The sequence below is a fragment of the Geotrypetes seraphini genome, chromosome 4, assembly GCF_902459505.1.
Source record: "Geotrypetes seraphini chromosome 4, aGeoSer1.1, whole genome shotgun sequence".
NCBI classification, from domain to species: domain Eukaryota; kingdom Metazoa; phylum Chordata; class Amphibia; order Gymnophiona; family Dermophiidae; genus Geotrypetes; species Geotrypetes seraphini.
The window spans coordinates 295,800,525-295,821,315 of NC_047087.1; the positions used below are offsets into that span (position 1 = coordinate 295,800,525).

Here is a 20,791-nt window from a genome sequence, read left to right on the forward strand (position 1 = left end):
AAGAACTTCCGGAGTGCACTGGCTGCAAACAGAACGGTGTGCTTCCGGGTTGAAGTTATGGAGTCGCACGTGTATGTGGAAGCGAGAACCGAGCGGCGATGGTAGTTTGCGATCGAGCCTTCTACTGGAAAGGTGAAACATCCGTGCTGTAGCCCCCGAGCTTTATTGGGGTGCCCTTCTGTTGCCAGCAGACAGCCGAGGTAGGAAATTGAATCTGCCAAAGTCTACAGAGCTTTGCTGTTTTCCCCCCTAGATTGTGATATTTTTTTTTTTAGATTGGACTATACAGAAATTCTTTTAAGATGCTGATGAACATAAGCTTTCCATATCAAATAGATCCTTTCTACAGGCTGTTAAAATGTATCAGTTTGTAAATACCTTTTTGTTCAATGTTAATATCTGCCGGGCAGAAAACAGGTCTGATGGAACAGTAGATATAGAGGATTGGATTTGATTGTTGAGAGATGTGCATGGTATCTGAGGGGGAAAGCCCCAGTAGTTGCAAAAGAAATAAGCACTAATTGATCAGCCAATTCAAGTATATTTTGTGGTTTATAAACAAATTGAAGACAGTCAATCAGCAGCAACTGATAAATGCAACAGTTATGTTTTGCATAATTTAGATAGCAATACAGTTTTCTAAATTATATGGTGTTGCAACATACAGTGCAGAATGATTGATTGCAAAAGAGAGAGCCTTCTATTGCTTCTGAAAGCACAATAGCTCATGGGATGAATATATTGTATAATCACATAAAATATACAAATTTAGGAAATGCTAGCAGGAAAAGACTAATATTTATTAGTTTTCTTGTATATAGCTGTTGTATAACTCATTCAGTCTGCTCAATAAGGTGATCCATGTTCTGTCACTGCAAATTTCAGATATTTGTCTTTAAGAATTGTTACTGCTGCTCCCTGCAGGTTATTCCTCTTCCCCCTCCCCCCGCTTCTTTGATTCAAAACAGCAGTGAAATTACTATTTGCATATCTGTCTGCATTCTTTGTACTACATACCAGTGTCAATGTAAATCACATTCCTGTATCTTTACACCAGAGAGAGAAAATACAGATAGATGTCCCTTGAAATGTCAGTGTCTAGTGCTGCAGGAAGGCTTTGTAACAGTCATGATAGTAATGTCCTAGAAAGATGGTTCCTGGCCAATTGAGTTTGGTTCATAGGCCTCAGTTAGTGCAGGTTTTATGCCTACAAACAGGTATGGGTGCTACCCCACACCGTGAAGCACATGTCAACCTGTGTGAGAGTGAGTGTAATATAACCATTGGATGGGTATGATGCAGGAGGGGTAGATGAATCGTTTGTTTTCCTGCATCTCTTAGCTCCATCCACTATTTAACTTCATCCTATTGGCATAGGGTGGGAGTGACAAAAGGGAAAAATGAGAAAGGATCAATGGCGGCTCTAATGACAATGTGTCACTTCTCAAATGGAGTGGGAGGTCAGTTAGGTTCTTTTTTTCTGTTTTCCCAGAGACAGGGACCAAAGGAATGTTGGCTTCGTAATAGGAGAGGCAAGAGGGAAAGGCTTTTTACCAGGTATCCAATGCTTATAGCAAACCGGATGGCTCTATATCCTAGGATGGGGAAAAACATCAGACAGGTATTGAGCTCATCCCTTGTCCCATAATGCACATAGAAGCCCTGTTTGTCCATAATGTTTCAAATACGTAGAATTGTCCCCACTGCCCAAAGGCTTTCATGGTATTCCATGCAGGGGAAGGGTAGATGGCAGTGGTTTGAAGGCTCAAGCAGCTCTAGGCAGTTGTTACAATGAATGCCACAGGGCCCTGGTGCCAGTAGCTAAATCAGCGGGAGGTAGGCCTGTCTCTCTTGCATTTGCAAGCATCCCCATACAAGGTGATACAGGAATGTGACAGCAGGTTACATTATTTTGAATAAATTGTGTGTATATGTGTGTCTTTGTATACCTTTTTTAAATGCTCACATGTATTAAGAGAGGATTTGCAAACACAGCATAAGTGCCATGCCATTATATAAAATGCATGATGGAAATGAAGTTTAAGAAGTAGACTGTATTAACATTGATGGTAGATAAAGATCAAAATGGTCATCCACTGAGCCAAATAACATGGTTGGGTTTGTAACTGCAGCTACTTTTAGGTTGCTCCCCCCAACCTCCCCCCCCCACGTCTTAGAAATGCAGAAGTTATTTCATTGCTGTTTTGAGCTGAAGTGTCCAATGCTTGTTTTCCTTTTTCTTGCCATTTAGGTTTTAATAATAATAACAGCTAATATACCGCAATACCGTGAAGTTCTATGGGGTTTACAAAGATTAAGCAAAGGTACAAATATAACAAGTTAATCGCTATAGAGGAGAGAGAAGAGAGGATCAGTTGTCTAGATACTTTAGGAACAGGTGTGTTTTCAGACGTTTCCTAAATTCCTCATAAGTAGTGGGCGAAAGCAATTGTTCTAGGTCTTTACCACATGATGCTGCTTGGTGCGAGAGAAGATGTTCATGGTGTTTTTTCAGTTACAACCTCTCACTAGGGGGGAAACGAAGTTGGAATGTGAGCTTCTCTTGTGTCTGTTGGCTGAGAAGACAAAAAGGTCAGTTATATATTTAGGGGCAAGTCCGTGTAGTGCTTTGAAGCAGAAGCAGGCAAATTTAAACTTTACGCGTGCCTCCATTGGCAGCCAATGCAGCTGCTGGTAGTAGGGTGTCACGTGGTCAAACTTCCTCAGCCCAAAGATCAGTTTTCTCTGTATATCATACTCCTATTGAATTCAGTCACCAATTTTGTTCCCACCACATTCTCTAGCAGATCATTCCAGCTAACCACCACCTTTTCTGTTAAAACGGTGTCCTGGTGTTGCTCCTGAGTCTACTTTATGCGGCCTCATAAATTTGTTTCTTGTACCTTTTAGGTATTTAAGCATTTATATTGTATCTCCTTTATTACACTGTGTCTCAGTCAAGTAACCTCTAACTCAGTGTATCGCAAACTGTGTGCCTCCTGAGAGTTCAGGTGTGCCGCGACACACTGGTGAGGAGGAGAATCGTCCACGCCGGTTGACTGTCTACAGGACTTGCCTTTCGCAACAAGAGGCACATCCTGTAGGAAGTCAGCCGGCGCGGATGACTCTCCCCACACCTCCTGGATCCCTCCACAGAAGCGGGTCACGGCAAGATGGGCCTCTGTGCACTTCCAGGTGCCTTCCGGCCAGGGCACTAAATTTAGTGTGCCACTGGCTGGAAAGTTTGGAAGACACTACTGTAACTGGTCTTTTATTAGGATATCCATAATGAATATGTGTAAGAAGCAGTGACATGCAAATAAAAACATAAAGGCCAAATGGCCCATCCAGTCGTCCCATCCGCAGCATCCACTATCTCCTCCTCTCCCTAAGATATCCCACATGACTGTCCTATGTTTTCTTGAATTCAGACACTGTCTTTGGCTCCTCTACTGGGAGACTATTCCAGGCATTTACTACCCTTTCTGTAAAAAAGAATTTCCTTAGATTACTCCTGAGCCTATCGCCTTTTAACCATATTATGCCCTCTCATTCCAGAGCTTTCTTTCAAATGAGACTCACCTCAAGCTCATTTATGCCATGTAGGTATTTAAACATCTCTATTATATCTCCCCTCTCCCGCCTTACATCCAAAGTGTATATATTGAGATCTTTGAGTCTGTCCCCATACACATTATGATGAAAACCGCTGTGTTATTGTATTATTTTAAATAAGTGTAGATTATTGTAAGAGTATATACATTTGTGTTAGTGATTAATCAATAGGTGGGATAAAATGATTGATTTTGAATATCTGTAAGTTGAATGTGCTTTTCTTGACTTGTTATATGTTCTTATACCTGTTAATATTTTAAAATTAATAAAGATTTATTAAAAACAAAAATTCTATACCGTTTAAAACTAAACGGTTTACATAATTTAAAAACAAAAACATAATAAAATAAACATCTCATTTGTCTGCTCCCTCAGGGGGGAATAGCCTAATGGTTAGAGTAGAGCCAGGGAAGCTGGTTCATATCCTTCTGCAACTTCTTGTGATCGTCAGCAAGTCGTCTAATCTAGAGTTCTTATGAGTGTCAGGAGCAGTGCAGAGCATTCAGCGTGCTGGCCAGTGCTAAAAACCACTTTTGTGGTTTTGTAAAAGAGGGAGAACTTGTGCATTCCAGGGTGATAAAATTCCAGTTATAGATACGTAACCTGGCATCCAAGAGAACACATCCAACTCCATAGAATCAAATGGTTATTGAGAGCTCTCTTGCATGCTAGCCACCTTTTATGCATTTAAAACCTGTCCTTTGGTTTCTGGTAGATTAACCTTCACATGCATTCTGCTCACTTGTATGTCTTGGCCAGTTGAATGTTTGTTCCCAGCTTGGCACTTCTGTCCTGACAGTCTCACATTGCCTGATTGAGAAAGTGCAGGAAAACGCAAAAAAGCGATCAATCCAGTGAAAAAGAAACTAGTACTTTCTGTGTAACAGAATTAAGAGTTATTGCTACTGCAGGTCAGAGTCTGTTATTTAACAAGCCCTCGGACAAAGCAAGAGAGGGCAGTGAAAACACAGTGAAATCTCAGGGATTTGAACACTAAACAGCAAGATTATGGTTGAAGCAGGGTGAACTTCCTTGTCCTTCACAGACATGATGGGAGGGGAAAACAGGCTCCTTACCCAGTTACTAAACCGCGATAGCAGTTATTAGCACAGGGAACCACGCTGAATGCTCCACACTACTCCCGATGCTCACAGAGTTCCTATGAGTGTCTGGAGCAGTGCAGAGAATTCAGTGCGGCTCCCTGCGCTAATAACTGCTATCGCGGTTTAGTAAAAGGGGGTGGGGGGAGATTGTATTGTATAGAGAGACAAGGCAAGCCAATAAGGAAAGTACAAGAAACGGGCTCAGAAAGGACCAATTACAGAAAACTACAAAAATATAAGAACTTGTATTTCTCAGCACAACAAATACCTGTATATATACTTCCCCCTCCGTATTAGCGAATTTCATAGCTACGGATTCGGTTATTTGCGATTTTTGACCAGAAATTTTTTTTTCATTTTTCGGCCTATTTTTAGCCCTGTAACCCTAACCCTAACCCCCCCCCCCCCCCCTTTAAGCCTTACCTGGTGTTCTAGCGGGTTTTCAGGCAGGAGCGATCTTCCCACGCTCCTGCCCTGTGCAGATCGCTCACAGGAAATGGCTGCCTTGAGCTCCCGTAGTCTCTTGAGCCATTTCCTGTGAGCAGTCTGCACGGGGCAGGAGCGTGAGAAGATCGCTCCTGCCCTGAAAACCCGCTAGACCACCAGGTAAGGCTTAAGTGGGGGCTTACAGGATTAAAAATAGGCAGAGGATAAGGGCAGAACCGGCCCAAATATTATTCATGGTTTTTCCATATTCATGGGCTGGCTCTGCCCCTAACCCCCGCAAATACGGAAGGGGAAGTGTATAATATGTAAACTGCTTTGGTTGTAACTATGGAAAGGCGTTATATCAAGTCCCATCCCCTATCCCCTTAATACAGCAGACTCTCAATATCACGGGGATTAGGGGCAGAGCCGGCCCATGAATAGGGAAAAATCGCAAATAATTTTTGGGCCGGTTCTGACCCACCCCCTCCTCCCTCCTGCGTCTCGAACCTGCATCTCCTGCCCCGTGCAGTGCCGTCATCAAAATGGCTGCCTTGAGTTCCCATTGTAGTCTCGAGACTACAACAGGAACTCATGGCCGCCATTTTGATGACGGCTCTGCACGGGGCAGGAGCGTAGGAAGATCGCTGCTGCTCTGTGTCACAGCTAGACCACCAGGTAAGGTCTGGGGGGTGTCGGGGGCAGCGTTTCTCCATTTAAAAACAAGGGGCAAAAAAAAAATCGCGAATAACCAAATTCACGAGTGGGGAAACTGCGAATCGGGAGGGGGAGCTGCATATGCAAACAATCCAATTTGTCCACATTTAAAATGGGAGCAGCACATAAGTCTAAAGGCCATAAGTCAACATATAGATTGGTATATAAAAGCAGAATGGCCCCCAACAGAGGGAGTCTTTTATTTTTTTTAAAGAGATGGTTGCTAGTCATATTCTAGTTAGGATTCATTATTGGCAATATGGCTTAACCTTTACTATCAGTCACCCCTCAAGTGCCAGCACTACTGGGAGTCTTCTGTACTGTATATTCTGTGCAAAAAATATTTTTGTCTTGATCGCTAAGTTAAAGGGCTTGATTGATATGTAGGTTTATGTACGCATGCTGCATTTACCTTTCCTTCAGTCAAAGGTGGTCAATCTAAAAAATATCATCACCGTCTCCTGTCGTTTCAAGCTGCAATATGGGATAAAGATCTGAATTCTCTAATAGCGATCTCTTGCTCATATCAGCATTTTAGGAGACAATTGAAAACATATTTGTTTTCAAGGTTCTTAGGAAATTAATGTATTATATTCAACTGTATACATGCAGTTTTTTTTTAAATTCTGTTTTGTAAACCACATAGAACTTAATGGGATTATGGTATAGAAATAAATTTTTATGTTATGTTAATAGCTGTTGGCAAATTCATTAATTCATTTTTATCCGTTTTCTCTCTTCTCTCCCCTAGATATTTCAACATGGCATCTTTGGAAGAGAATTTTCCTCGTGGTGGCATTCAGAAGAAAAATAAGGAGAAAAAAGTACAAAAAAGATCCCTAGAGAAGGATAATCTGTTTGATGTGAGTAGCATGCAGGGATATTGGGAAGCTCATAGGGTTGGCCAATGCGATAATCAACAGGCAAGGAGGCACCAGAAGTGCCCCGTTGTATCTCTAGAAGCTCAACTTCTAGTGGGCAGCGGCTCATTTGCAGGCTCTCTTGGCTGAGCACGTGGCAGGAGTAGAAAATGTGCAGGCTGACTATCTCAGTCGGCAGACTCTTAACCCGGGGAAATAGCCATGGCCAACAGGAAGATGCTGGACTGCGGAGCTAGGGTTGACTAAGAGCGGATATTTCCAGAATACCTCAAGTACTATTCTTATTATTATGTTGTGTACACAATATGATCAGGGACAATATGATTAATATGATCAGTAGATAGTGAAGGGGTCCTTTTCTGCTGTATTTAAAAGTGTCCTAATTGTCCCCCCCCTTTTTTTTTATTTTTTTATTTTTTTTAAAGAGTGGCGCTTGTATGGGGGTGAGCAACGTTTCCTCTAATAGCTGAGTAAAATTCAGAGTAGCTATAAACATATACAGTAGTTAACTACAGGTGAACAAGAATGGAAAGCATGCAGAGCATGGCTCATGGAATTCTTTTCAATCTCCTTGCGACAATTTGTGTGTGTGTGTGCACATGCGTTCATACACATGTGTTCATATCTGTGTTTATCTGTGCACTCAGTGTTTCTCAGTGCAGCTTTACATTCAGGAGAGTTCCTCGACTTATTCCTTTGCATTTTTGCATAATTATTTCCACCTTTTTGGTTTTTTTAAATATTCTGTATTGAACATTCTGAACCCCTGAGGAAGAAGTGTTTTTCGAAACACGGACCGTATCGAGTCCAGCACGCTTTACAACAAGAATCAGCTTTTAGATATAATTATTATTTTTATTTTTTATTACTTTTATTGATGCTTATATGCATGTTTTTTAATGACTTTTAATTGAATAAATTCCTACACCTTGTACATATTCTGCAGTTTTGTTTTGTTTTTTTATCTGTTCTCACAGGGTAATGATAGGAGCAAAAAATGTCTTTGCAAGCAAAAGTTTTCCATTACAATGCAATCTTTAAAGGGAACACTGCTTCTCATTCCGTTTTTGTTTTGATTTTTTCTTCTTTTTAGATACCTGATGAAGATGAAGTGAAAACCAAGAAGAAAAGGAAATCCAAAGAGGATCGCGAGAAACCCCAAAAACTGAAGACGGAGCACAAGAAGTCTCCCCACTCTGATGAGACTAACATAGAAATTCTCAGATTTAAGGTTTGCAAATTAGGATTGAATGTGGTCCCTGTTTGTGAAACCTTTATAAAAACAACATATGAGAATCTCATGTTTTAAATTTGTCCACTAAGCAGTCAGTTGATGTCTCTTTCAGTCGCCCAAGGCATTTTTGTTGACTGCATCTGTTGTCCCTTCATTTCTTTTGGAGCTGGATTTCATATAGGGTGGTTGTAGTAGATGTAATGGCAACAGATAGAGATGACCGACCTGCCCAGAAGTGGCGTCTATGGCACTGCTGCAGGTATACAGTCAGATTCTATGGCGTTAATTTTACAAACAACTCTACCCCCCCCCCCCCCCCTTTCACAAAACCATAGCGTCAGCCGTGGCGGTAACATCCTGGCGCTCAAAGGAATCCTATGTGTGACAGAGCCATTACTGCCACTGCCGGCGCTAAAAGCCACGCTACGGTTTTGTAAAAGGGGAGGGTGAGTAGTTTTAAATTCCTAAATTTTAATGAGGATTTTCACAAAAATTTAGGTGCTGAGATTTTTGCCAAGATTTTTGCCGAAATTTCCATGAATTTAGAAATCTAAATTTAGCCTGCAGTTCTTTTTGCCAAGATTTAGGGGGAAAATTAGCAACATGAGCTACCATTAAGATGCTATTTTACTGTTAACCACAGTTATGAATAACTAGTAGGCCGATGTTCAGAACCTAATGCCGGTGCTAGAGGCCGCACATGTATTTAAAGGGCACCAGCGCAGGACGCTAAAGATCAGCACAACTAACATGCAGATGCAAACAAGGCCTGCAGTATTCCTCTGCCTTAACTGCTTGAAACCCTAACGCCAGCTCAGAGCTGACTTTAAGATAGGATTTCAAATGCCTACTGGGCAAAATTGCCTCGCTGCTACCCATGGCCCACCTCTCTCATAAGAACATAAGAATTGCTGCTGCTGGGTCAGACCAGTGGTCCATCGTGCCCAGCAGTCCACTCACACGGCCACCCTTAAGTCAAAGACCAGTGCCCAATTTGAGTCTAGCCTTACCTGTGTATGTTCTGGTTCAGCAGGAACTTGTCTAATCTTGTCTTGAATCCCTGGAGAGTGTTTTCCCCTTTGACAGACTCAGGAAGAGCGTTCCAGTTTTCTACCACTCTCTGTGCAAAGAAGAACTTCCTTACGTTTGTACGGAATCTATCCCCTTTTAACTTTAGAGAGTGCCCTCTCGTTCTCCCTACCTTGGAGAGGGTGAACAACCTGTCTTTATCTACTGAGTCTATTCCCTTCATTATCTTGAATGTTTCAATCATGTCCCCTCTCAGTCTCCTCTTTTCAAGGGAGAAGAGGCCCAGTTTCTCTAATCTCTCGCTGTACAGCACTTTGCAGGGCCACATTTTGGATTTGTAGGTACTTGAAGGGCCGCAGAAAAATTAGTTAATGTCTTATTAAAGAAATGACAATTTTGCATGAGGTAAGACTTTATAGTTTATAAATCTTTCCTTTTGTCTAAGTCTTAATAATAATATTATAACTTGTAGCTAAAGAGACATATGATCAAGAAACTGTTTTATTTTACTTTTGTGATTATGATAAACATACCGAGGGCCTCAAAATAGTATCTGGCGGGCCGCATGTGACCCCCGGGCCGCGAGTTTGAGACCACTGCTATACAGCAACTTCTCCAGTCCCTTAACCATTTTAGTCACTCTTCTATGGACCCTTTTGAGTAGTACCTTGTCCTTCACATACAGTGACCAGTTAGAGGCCACCTGGGAGAGGCGCCCCTTCCCTGAGATCCCTCTAGTCCTGTCCTCCAGGCGGCAGCAATGCGGGGCAGGGCAGCTGCGTGTTGTCTACTGTCCCATTGTTCGCTCATTTGAGGAGAGGGAGCGGCCACTTGTTCCTGGGTCGGCAGCAGTGCAATGCCTCAGGTGCGATGCCACGGTCATATGCCCCTGGGGTCCACGCGCTCTGTCCATCAGTCGCCTTCTTGTACTTACTAATGCGCATGCGCCGGATAGGTTCCTCGCTCCTTCGTGAAAAATGACTTCTCTATGCTCAAGCACTAATAGTGTGCGTATGATTTGCATACTATTAGTGTTGAACATTGGGAAGTTATTTTTCAGCGCTGTTCCAATGGTAATCTCCTGCACTGTAGAGAACAGCGCAGGAGTTTTGCGCATCGGCCTACAGGTCTCATTGTATAAAATGGGACCAGTAGTAAAAGACTCAATCTGTGCTACTGTTAAGTAATATTAGATCATGAACTTTCTTATCATGACCAAATTAGTTCAGTGGTTAAAAATTGCTTTTATAAGTTGCGTCTCATCAGATCATTATCAAAAGTTCTAAAACCTGAAGCTCTTAACATTCTAATACACTCATTAATCATCTCTAGGCTAGATTATTGCAACACTTTATACCATGGCATAACCCAAAAAGAAATAAGAAGGCTACAAATAATACAAAATACAGCAATAAAAATTATTACTAATTCAAAAAAATATGACCATGTGACACCACTGCTGCAGACTGCACATTGGTTGCCAATCACACATAGAATAACTTAAAATTCAACAATCGCATGCTCCGACATTTCTGGATCGTCTCTTGATACCGTATTCTCCATTTAGGGCACTTAAATCAACACAACATTTATTAACTATTCCTTCGTTTGAAAAGGGCGTGGCTTAGCGCGAGCACGGATGGAGGTGTGATCCTGAAGCTCCTCACCAACCAGGCAATGAAATAAAGAAAAAATCATTTTCCTTCAAACAATTCTATAAAAAAAATATATAAATGGAAAGCTGAATAAATGATACAAAACAAAATCCTAAATTGCGATATTTGAAGAAGGATATGTGCAGACAGGAGACGGAAAGCGGAGTGCCGTTTGAACTGACGGTTACAAAAAAAAAAAAATACAGCGCTGAGGTATATATTCATATATATTCATATTCTGATCAAATATAAAATTTGATAGAAATCGGGAAAGCAGTCTGAGTCTACGGAGGTTTTAGAGTAGCTTGAAAGCTGAGAGAGACTGAGAGACGAACATGAACTGAAATTGAAAAAAAAGCTGACAGGAGTTGGTAAGCAGAGAGCGTTCAGTGTCGGCGATTTCAAAAGACTATAAGATATATGTTTGAATGAGAAGATATAAAGAATGGATATGTTTCTGACAAAATATAATTAAAGTAAAAAAGCTGAATTGAGATATTTGAAACGTGATTTGTGCTGATTAGAATTGGGAAGGCATATAACCGTTTATGCTGGCGGTTTACTGAAGTTTGAATGCTGAAACCGCGGGATAGATGTGATTGAACAGTTTGGCAAAATAGAAAAAAAGAGGAGAAAAGTATTTACTCTGAACAAATATTTACTGAAACAGAAAAAAAAAAGGGAGGAAGCTGTGAAAAGTCAAGAAAGCTGAGAACTGTCTGTATTTCAACTAATTCGGGAGACTTTAGAACAGTACTGATGCTGATGGATGTGAAAGATCAGAAAATCAGATAGTGATCCGTTCAAAAAATAGCCAAAAAATATATAACCTGAATTGTGGCAATTGAAGTGAGATAGGTGCAGACAAGAAACGGGAAAGAAGAGAACCATTTGTGATTTTGACGGTTTCAATGAACTTGTGTGCAGTATTGAAACCGCGAAGTATAAGTGAAAGATCAGATTGATTGGAAAAATTTGTGAAAAGGAATTGGTGTTCTGACCAGCTATATTGAAAAAAAAATTATTCTTTGATAAAAAAGGGGACTTGCATTTTCTCACAGAAATTGGGTGCTGAAGCACTGAAGACAAATAAACACTGAATATCACTTTCCTCTTGCAAAGCTGCGATTGGGCTTGTGAGAGAGGAGACAGAGAAAAGGTTCAACTGAATTTAAAAAAAAAAAAACTGAAACAGCAAGACACTGAAGAATTTGAGAGACACTGAGAAAAAACAGAAGAAAATTGCCTAAAGTTGGTCAAAATAGGAAAAATACTCTAAAAAAAAAAAAAAAAAAAGTTACTCTCCTTAATCAGAGCTGCGATTGGGCTTGTAAAAGGAGGGGAAAAAAAAAAAAAAGTTCCCCTATATCAAAAAAAAAAGTGAAAGTGAGAAAAGAATTTTCAAACTAATATAAGTAAAGGAAAAAGAAAAGAACATAAAAAGAAAATTTCTAATTCAAATATATAACAAAATCTTGAAAGAAAAAGAGATTAAAAACCTAAGAATACCAATTCTAAAAGATTTAAATACAAGAAACAATAATAACCAAGAAAAAGAGAAAAATAACATGGCAAGTACCAGACAAAACAAAAATGAAACTGGTACATCTGCAAAAAGACAGAAACAAGATCAAATAACACCTAGCAAGATACCATTTCCTATTGATGAACCAGACATATTAAGCAAAACTGAAGTCATGGAAGAATTAAAACAAATCAAACAAATGCTTAAAGAAACTATAAATAATATGTCTGAAATGAAAGAAGAAATTTTAAATATACATAGACAAATGGAAGTCAATAATAAAAAAACAGCTGAATTAGAATCAAAAATGGTAGCAATAGAATGCGAATCAAAAAGATGTAAAAACGACAGCCTGGAATTAAATAAATTAAAAGATCAACTGGAGGATTACGAGAATAGAGGAAGAAGAAAGAACATCAAACTATTTGGAATTCAAGAAAACTTAGAGGGAAAAAATACCATCCTTTTCCTTGAAAATTTAATTCCAAAAATTCTACAATTAGACTTGAAACAACCAATTGAAATTGAAAGGGCGCATAGAATTCCAACTAAAAATTTAGAAAATAAAAACAGACCAAGACCAATCATTTTCAAAATGTTGAGATACCAACAAGCACTAGAGATACTAAATGCTGCAAAAAAAGATAAAAACTTGAATTATAAAGGATCAAGATTATGGTTTTTACCAGACTTCGCCAAAAACACAGCAAGTAAAAGAAAAAAACTACTAGATATGAGACCTCTACTTAAAGAAAAAGGATTTAAATATGGTCTATACTACCCTGCGAAAATGAGAGTGTCATCCGGAGACAAATCCTTATACTTTGAGGATCCCGAAAAACTAAAAGAATTTCTCTCTAAACCAGAACCTATGATATATTAACAAAATATATTAAGATGGTTCTGAAAACTCTATGAAAAATTAGAAAATATATCACATCGAAATATTTGAAGAAATGAAGGAAAACAATACAAAGAAAAGACAATAACAATTAAATGAAAGAAAGAACAGAATATAAGAAAATTATTAAATAATACACTGCATATATGTTTTTAAAAAATATTATATGTTGAAATCGTAATACTAAGGAAATACAAATTAACATATTATTAAATGGAAAATGATTCATTAATAAAATGTTATGAAAAATGATTAAATATATATAAAAGATCAATATAGATAGATAGAAGGGAAACTTGTTTAAAAAATTGAATATTGATTGCCTGGAATGGGGAGAATGTTAGGATTACAATTCCAATGTGTATCCTTAAGCAGCCAATGAATTGGGTGGGAAAGGGAGGGATAAGAAGAATATTTATTAGAATAATTAAGGGAGATATAATAGGGTTAAATATGTGTGTCATGAAGAAAATTTTTTGGTTATTAAATATGAAAGAGGAGAGGAAGAATAAGATAATGAAAAGTATAAAAATATATAATGTCTTTTAAAATATATTCTATCAATGTCAATGGCCTGAATCACGTAGTTAAAAGGAAAAAAATATTAACATTTTTAAAAAAACAAAATGCAGATATTTATTGTCTGCAAGAGACCCATCTTAATATGAAGGAATCACAGAAATTATCAGGTGGATGGATAAAAGAATGTTTTTTTGCTCCAGCAGTGGGTAAAAAAGCAGGGGTTGCAATCCTTATAAATAAAAAATGTATGGCCAATATAAAAGTAAAAAATTCAGATCCACATGGAAGATGGATACACATTGATATAGGTATGGGAAATGATACCCTGACGTTATTTAATATATATGCCCCTAATTCGAATCAATCAGAATTTTTCAAAAAGCTACAAAATATGTTATTACCACTGGCTGCCTCTAATTTAGTGGTGGCTGGAGATTTTAATGCTGTAATGGATCCATTATTGGATAAAAAACCAGGTAAAAATATTAAATCTTTAGGTCTAGATAATTTAGTTCGATCATGTGATTTGAAAGATATATGGCGTATTCTTCATTTTAATGATCAGGAATATTCATTTTGTTCACAGGTTCATAAATCATTTTCAAGAATAGATTATATTTTTGTTTCAACAAATAAAGTGCACCAAGTGATTAAAGCCTCCATTGATCCTATTATCATTTCAGATCATGCGGGAATATGGATAGAATTACAATTAGATCAATTAGAAAATAATAGACCTCTTTGGAGATTTGATAATGCATTGCTTATGGATGACAAATTTTTAGAAAATTTTAAAACACAAATTAATGAATTTTTTCAAATAAATTTAGTGGAAGATACATCTATAGAGAATGTATGGGATGCATTTAAAGCAACTATGAGGGGTAATATCATATCATATTCAGCTTTTATTAGGAAACAAATTAAAAAACAATATATAGAATTAGAAAAAGAAATAAAAATATTAGAAGCTAAATTGATAAGTAAATGGGAATATGAAGTTTTGCAATCTCTTTTGAAAGTAAAAGGTAAATATAATGAATTAACTTCAAAAATGATAAGAAAAGATTTGTTTTCCAAACAAACGGTGTATTATGGAAATTCTAATAAAGCAGGAAAATTATTAGCAAATTATCTTAAGGCAAAAAAAAAGGAGAACTAATATTAATGGAATAAAAGATGATAATGGTATAATAACAAATCAAACAAATATAATATTAAAACAATTTTTAAATTTTTATAAGGATCTATATTCTTCTGAACCTTATTTGGAGAAACAAAAAGATGAAAAAAAATTTTTAGATTTAATAAATGGACCTAAGATTCCTGATCATATAAAACGAAGTTTAGAAGAACCTATATCATTAAAAGAATTAGAGACAGCATTGAGATCTCTTAGAGTTGGATCCGCTCCAGGTGGTGATGGTTACACAGTAGAATTTTATAAAACATTTCAAAATATTCTCTCCCCACATTTATTAAAATTATATCAGACACAACTTATAAAAGGTAATATAAAAGGTACTATGGCTGAATCAATAATAATTGTTTTGCCTAAGCCAAATAAAGATCCTACTTTGGTTTCGAACTACAGGCCTATATCATTGATAAACGTTGATAATAAACTTTTGGCGAAAATTTTGGCTTTGAGATTAGCCAAAGCTCTCCCACATATTATAGATATGCATCAAACGGGTTTCGTTGCTAAAAGACATTCCTCCAATAATTCTAGACTATTATTTCACATGCTAAACTTGTCAAAAAAAAATTGATGAACCGGCATTTACAGTTTCACTAGATGCTGAGAAAGCATTTGATAGGGTAGAATGGAATTTTATGTATCAGGCTTTAGAATGGTTTGGTATAGGTTCTGGATTTATACAAATGGTAAAAACATTGTATAGCTTCCCGATTGCAAGATTAAATATTAATAATAAGATATCTAATGGTTTTCAATTGCAGAGGGGAGTTAGACAAGGTTGTCCTTTGTCTCCTTTGTTATTTGATGTTGTATTAGAACCCTTATTGTTAGCAATACAGCAAACGAGGGAGATACAAGGAATTCCATATTCTGATATGGAATATAAAATTTCGGCTTATGCTGATGATATTTTGCTTTATTTGAGAAATCCAGAGTCTACCTTATCTTCTTTATTGGAATTAATTGATAAGTTTGGCAAATTTTCAGGTTATAAAATTAATTGGAATAAATCTGAAATTATACCCTTGAATGTTTACTGTGTAAAAGGATTATTTGATACTTTTCCATTCATATGGAAAGAAGAAGGATTTAAATATCTAGGCATTCAAGTTAAAAAAACAATTGAAGATACTGTAAAAGAAAATGAAAAATATGTATTAAAAAAAATAACGGAGTTATGTGAGCAATGGAACCCATTGCATATATCTTGGTGGGGCAGAGTTCAAACTATTAAAATGATGATGTTGCCTGTAGTTTGCTACCAAATGAGTATGATACCTATTTATTTTCAGGGGTCCTTTTATAAGAAGCTTAATAGAATTTTAACAAAATTTCTTTGGCTTGGTAAAACACCTAGAATAGCTTTAGTAACCTTACAAAAATCAATTAAGGAGGGAGGGGTAAATTTTCCAAATTTCTATAGGTACCATCAAGCCTATATTCTACGTCAGGGTATGTATTGGATCCTCCCAGAACTTATAGATAATGCACCAGATTGGTTATATTTGGAATGGCGCCTTATGTTTCCCCTAAATTTAGTTCATTTACCAAGTATTAATATACCTAAAAGATACAGAGAAAATAAAATAATAATGGATACTTGGAAAACATTGAGATTTATTGATAAATTAACACCCATCCCAATTTATAAATCAACTAATCAATCCATATGGATAAACTCCAAGATCAAAGTAGGCGGAGCTCAAATCCTTTGGAAGAACTGGATTATTGCAGGAATTAGATCTCTAGATGATATTATTTCAGAAAGTAAACTGCTGGATTTTTCACAATTGCAACATAGATTTGGTCTTAATAAAACACAAAGTTTTAAATGGTTGCAATTGAGGCAGGCCATTCAGGTTGGGTTCCCTGAATGGAAATCATTAAACAATCAATATAGTTTAAAATTCTTATGCTTTAAAGCAGACTTCCTAGGACATCAAGCCGCATTGTGGTATAAATTAATATCTGGATATTTGAATAAAAAACCAAAAAATGGTCTAAGAGACATTTGGAGCATTGAGATTGGACATCAAATTAATGCATCTCAATGGCCACTAATTTGGTCTTGGAGAATGGGATGTACAGTGTCGGCATCTATGAGACAAACATGGTTCTTTTTATTACATAGAGCTTTTTGGACCCCTACTCGATTACAAAAATTAGATAGTTCTAAGTCTAATAGATGTTGGCACTGTAATCTAGAACCAGGGACACTAGATCATTTATTATATTACTGTCCTTATATTAAAATATTTTGGAATTCAATTTGGCCACAAATTAATAAATTAATGGAAAATCATATTGCAATATCATATGATACAATTTTATTTGGAACAATGATGAGAAAAAAAAGTCAAATTTCACCAGAAAACAATAAACTTTTATTAATTATGACAGGGGTTGCCATTCAACATATAACTAACAATTGGAAAAATTACAACAACCTAAACTACACATTTTGGTGGAATACAATATGCCATGTTTTTAAAATGGAAAGAACAATATCAATACAAAAAGGGACATATGATAAATTTATAAAAATATGGGGGCCATTGACAAAATACTGTAATGATTAAATAATAGAATACTTTTTCTTCCTTTCTTCTTTTAGAGATTTTCTTATGACACACATATAGGGGGGGTAAGGAAAACAATTTATATATAGTATATTATAATATATTATACAAAAAGTAACAAATGATTAAGGGATAATAGAAGGGTGGGGGGAGGAAAAACGAATAAAATTTATCCAAAATATATTGTATTAGATATAAATATGTTATTGAATAATTGTATTCCAATATGTTATATACTTTTATAAAATTTTAAAATATTATATTAAAATGGTGAAGGGGTGGGGGGAGGGGGAAGGGGAAAATCAAATTCAGACATACATTTTGTTAGATATAAAAGTGATACCATGCATGTATCAAATGTATTTTATTATTCTGTACACTTTTTGTGAAATTTGAAAATAAAAATATAATGAAAAAAAAAAAAACTATTCCTTCGTTAAAATTAATAGGGACCAGGAGATCTACCATTTTCTCAGTTATAGCACTCCAGCTATGGAATAATTTACGTAATGAATCTTTCCTTAGAAAAATTCAATCGTTCCTTAAAAAGTTTTCTTTATAAGGACACATTTGAAACATAGACAACATAATTTACTAATCACTAAATTTTTTAGACCTTAATCAATTCTACGAGTAGGTCGAAAATTATCCTTTTTTTATTTCCTTTCTTTTTTTTTCTTAAGTGTCCCCACCAAATGTATTCTTCCCTATATGTTTCTTTTTTTTCTCTAAAGATTGTAGTTCATCCCCCTTGCCTTCTGTACCAGTTATGTATTAGAACGTATATAATTTGTATTTGAATTTATATAATTTGTATTCAGTGTTTTGTTTTATCCTCCCCTTTTAAAATGTTATACGAATTGAAATATGATATTGCGTAGATAACAAATCTTAATAAAACTTGAAACTTGACATGTTATTTTACCACATCTTGTGCTATTATATCTCAAGGTCTCATTGAATAGAAGGGACCCTTTCTAAATTAGCATGACTTTTGGTAAAATAACCGATCTTAAAAGTAGCACACATTGATGAATTCCCCCATTAATGGTAACTCAGGTCAATAATTCCGCCCCTTAGAATGTTAAGTTAGATGCCTCACACTGAAAATCATTGTTTGGTGCCTAATTTTTTCCCTGCCCTAATTCTCACAACCCCTCCCCCCCACCCGTAGCTCTCTACTTCTTAGGCACCAATGTTTAGGTAATGAGGGGAAAAAGATGTTCTCTCAGTGTTTCCACGGCTGGCATTGTGCTTGTTGTAGGTTTCCGGGTCTCGATGTATCTTTGTCAGGATACATCGAGACCCGGAAAGAAAGCCAGACCCTGAAGAAAGCCTCAGCATGGTGGCTGAAAGTAAACGTCAGTTTCTACCTAACAAAGACGCGGCGAGACCCGGAAACCTGCAACAAGCACAAAGGGAAAAAGAGTCCTAAATTTGAGTGAGTTTCCAGCCAGGCAATTTTAAACACTTAAATTCCTGAGTTAGGACTCTAGGCCCTTTGAAAAATGAACTCTGTCTTTCTGTGTAAGCTTTAGCTAATGCAGCGTCTAAGTTGCCAGTCAAACAAGCTTGCTTGTCTGTGAGATATCACATCTCCTTTTGCCATTTGCTGAGGCATAGCCACCCTAATATGCAGCCCATATTAGTAGACCAGTCGCTTCCTTTCCTTCCACCACTCTCTCCTGTCCCATTTATATGTGAGAATGTACCAAAAAACCCTTCCCACTGTTTCATGCTGGTTAATGTATTTATACTGTACTAGTGTTTAGCTAGCTAGTGTTAGAATAGCCCTGACCCCACCCATGCCCCACCTCTACCATGCCCGGACCCTGCCTCCCACTGATCCCAGTCCAACCACCTCACCTTTCACCATTTCCTTAGTCCTCTGTACCCATTTGACCCTCATAGATCTTCCACTGCATTTATCACCAAACAGGGCCTTTCCCTCCATGTGGGTGTGGGTCTGGCCTCCTGGACCCCCATTACTTACCTGAGGCGGCAGCAGCGGTCCTGACGTACCAACCCCTCCTCCCTCAGTGCCCCAAAGCAGCAGTGGTCCTGCCCCCTCCATGCTCCCTGAAGTCTATCTCTCCCTATCCCCTACCATCTCACCCTGTCCCTCTTGTAGCCCCTCTGTCTTTCTCCTCTGTCCTTCTCGTCCATCTCCCAAATCTGACATCTCTCCCTCCCTCCCTCCCTTACACCATCCCTGAGTCTCTCTCTCTCTCTCTCTCTCCTTTCCTCACTTGACTCCAACAATTCTCCCTTCTCCCACTCCCTCCACCTGAATCCAGCACCTCTTGCCTCGTGAGCAATGCCTAGATGTAATTTATTTTTCCATTTTGTATAGTTAGCAACTCTAATAGTGCCTGCACTTTAAGAAAATCCAAATAGCTTCAGGTAGTCTCCCGAAGCTAAGTTGCAACCTCCGCACTCTCTCTGGGACTTTGCCCCAGTGCTTCACTGATGATGATGGTTCTGAGAGAAAGAACCAAGGTCATGTGCTCACTGTTGTTAGTGATGAGGGCCGGCATCCAGTAACTTTTGAACAGTGAGAAGCAGGGTCCGGGCATGGTAGAAGCGTGGCATGGGTGGGGTCAGGGTATAAGTGGGTCTGGGCATGGGGGCTACCACATAGCTCCTCTGAAGTCTTATCGAACCAAACCCCAAGATTTCGTCAGCGCAGGCTGACCCGAAGTCCAATCCCACTACCAGCACCACCAGCCTTCCTCCCCACTTGTTTGTGAAATCTCGAAAGCGACTCTGCTGTGGCCCAATCAGAGGCCCACCGGTGCCTTCGGTGAGCAGAGCGCTACCAATGAAGTGCTGAGGAAAGGTGGAGCTTCGTAGCTAGCAGGAGTGGTTGGACGGTGGTGGTGTCGAATCCCAGTCCCACCATCTCACCTTACACCATTTCTTTATGTACTGCGCATGTGTGGCACGGAGCATGGACGCACGGACTTTGAAGTGCGCATGTGCGCTAAGGGTTTTATTATAGCGGATGTTTGCTTGGATTTGCTTGACCACCTTTCACTGCAAAATGTCAGAGCAGTTTACAAATAGACTACTTTGATTTTGCTTTCCTGTCAAGACGATTTGATATTCCTTTCCTCTTTTAATCTTGCCTTTTTTGTGTGGAAGCTTGTATTGTTCCCTTGATGTTTGGGTTTGTAGATCCTGAAAAAACGAAGACAATTAGTCGCCCTAATCTCAGACATAGTGGTGCTGCATGTTATACTTATACCATCTGGTTCTAGGTGACATTCTTAGTAGGAGCGTAGCCAGAAGTCCATTTTTATGGGGGGGGGTGACTCGGAGGTGGACTGAGGGGGGCCATATCTTTCCTCTTAGTTCTTCTCCTCTTTCCTCTCCTCACCCTGTTAAGTCATGCTGTGGCTAG

The 20,791-nt window shown here is 38.0% G+C and overlaps 1 protein-coding gene across 2 annotated transcripts in view; it reads left to right on the forward strand.

Moving 5' to 3' along the window:
* Nucleotide 1: 1 nt before the first annotated feature.
* The window catches only part of PDCD11 (programmed cell death 11), a 173,050-nt gene continuing 152,260 nt past the window's right edge, over nucleotides 2–20,791 (forward strand). For both annotated transcript variants that reach the window (XM_033940618.1, XM_033940617.1), the window contains exons 1-3: nucleotides 2–200; nucleotides 6,613–6,724; nucleotides 7,836–7,973. In XM_033940618.1, coding sequence (XP_033796509.1) covers nucleotides 6,623–6,724; nucleotides 7,836–7,973 — 240 coding nt within the window. In that variant the 5' untranslated portion in view covers nucleotides 2–200; nucleotides 6,613–6,622. The remainder of the gene's footprint in view (nucleotides 201–6,612; nucleotides 6,725–7,835; nucleotides 7,974–20,791) is intronic.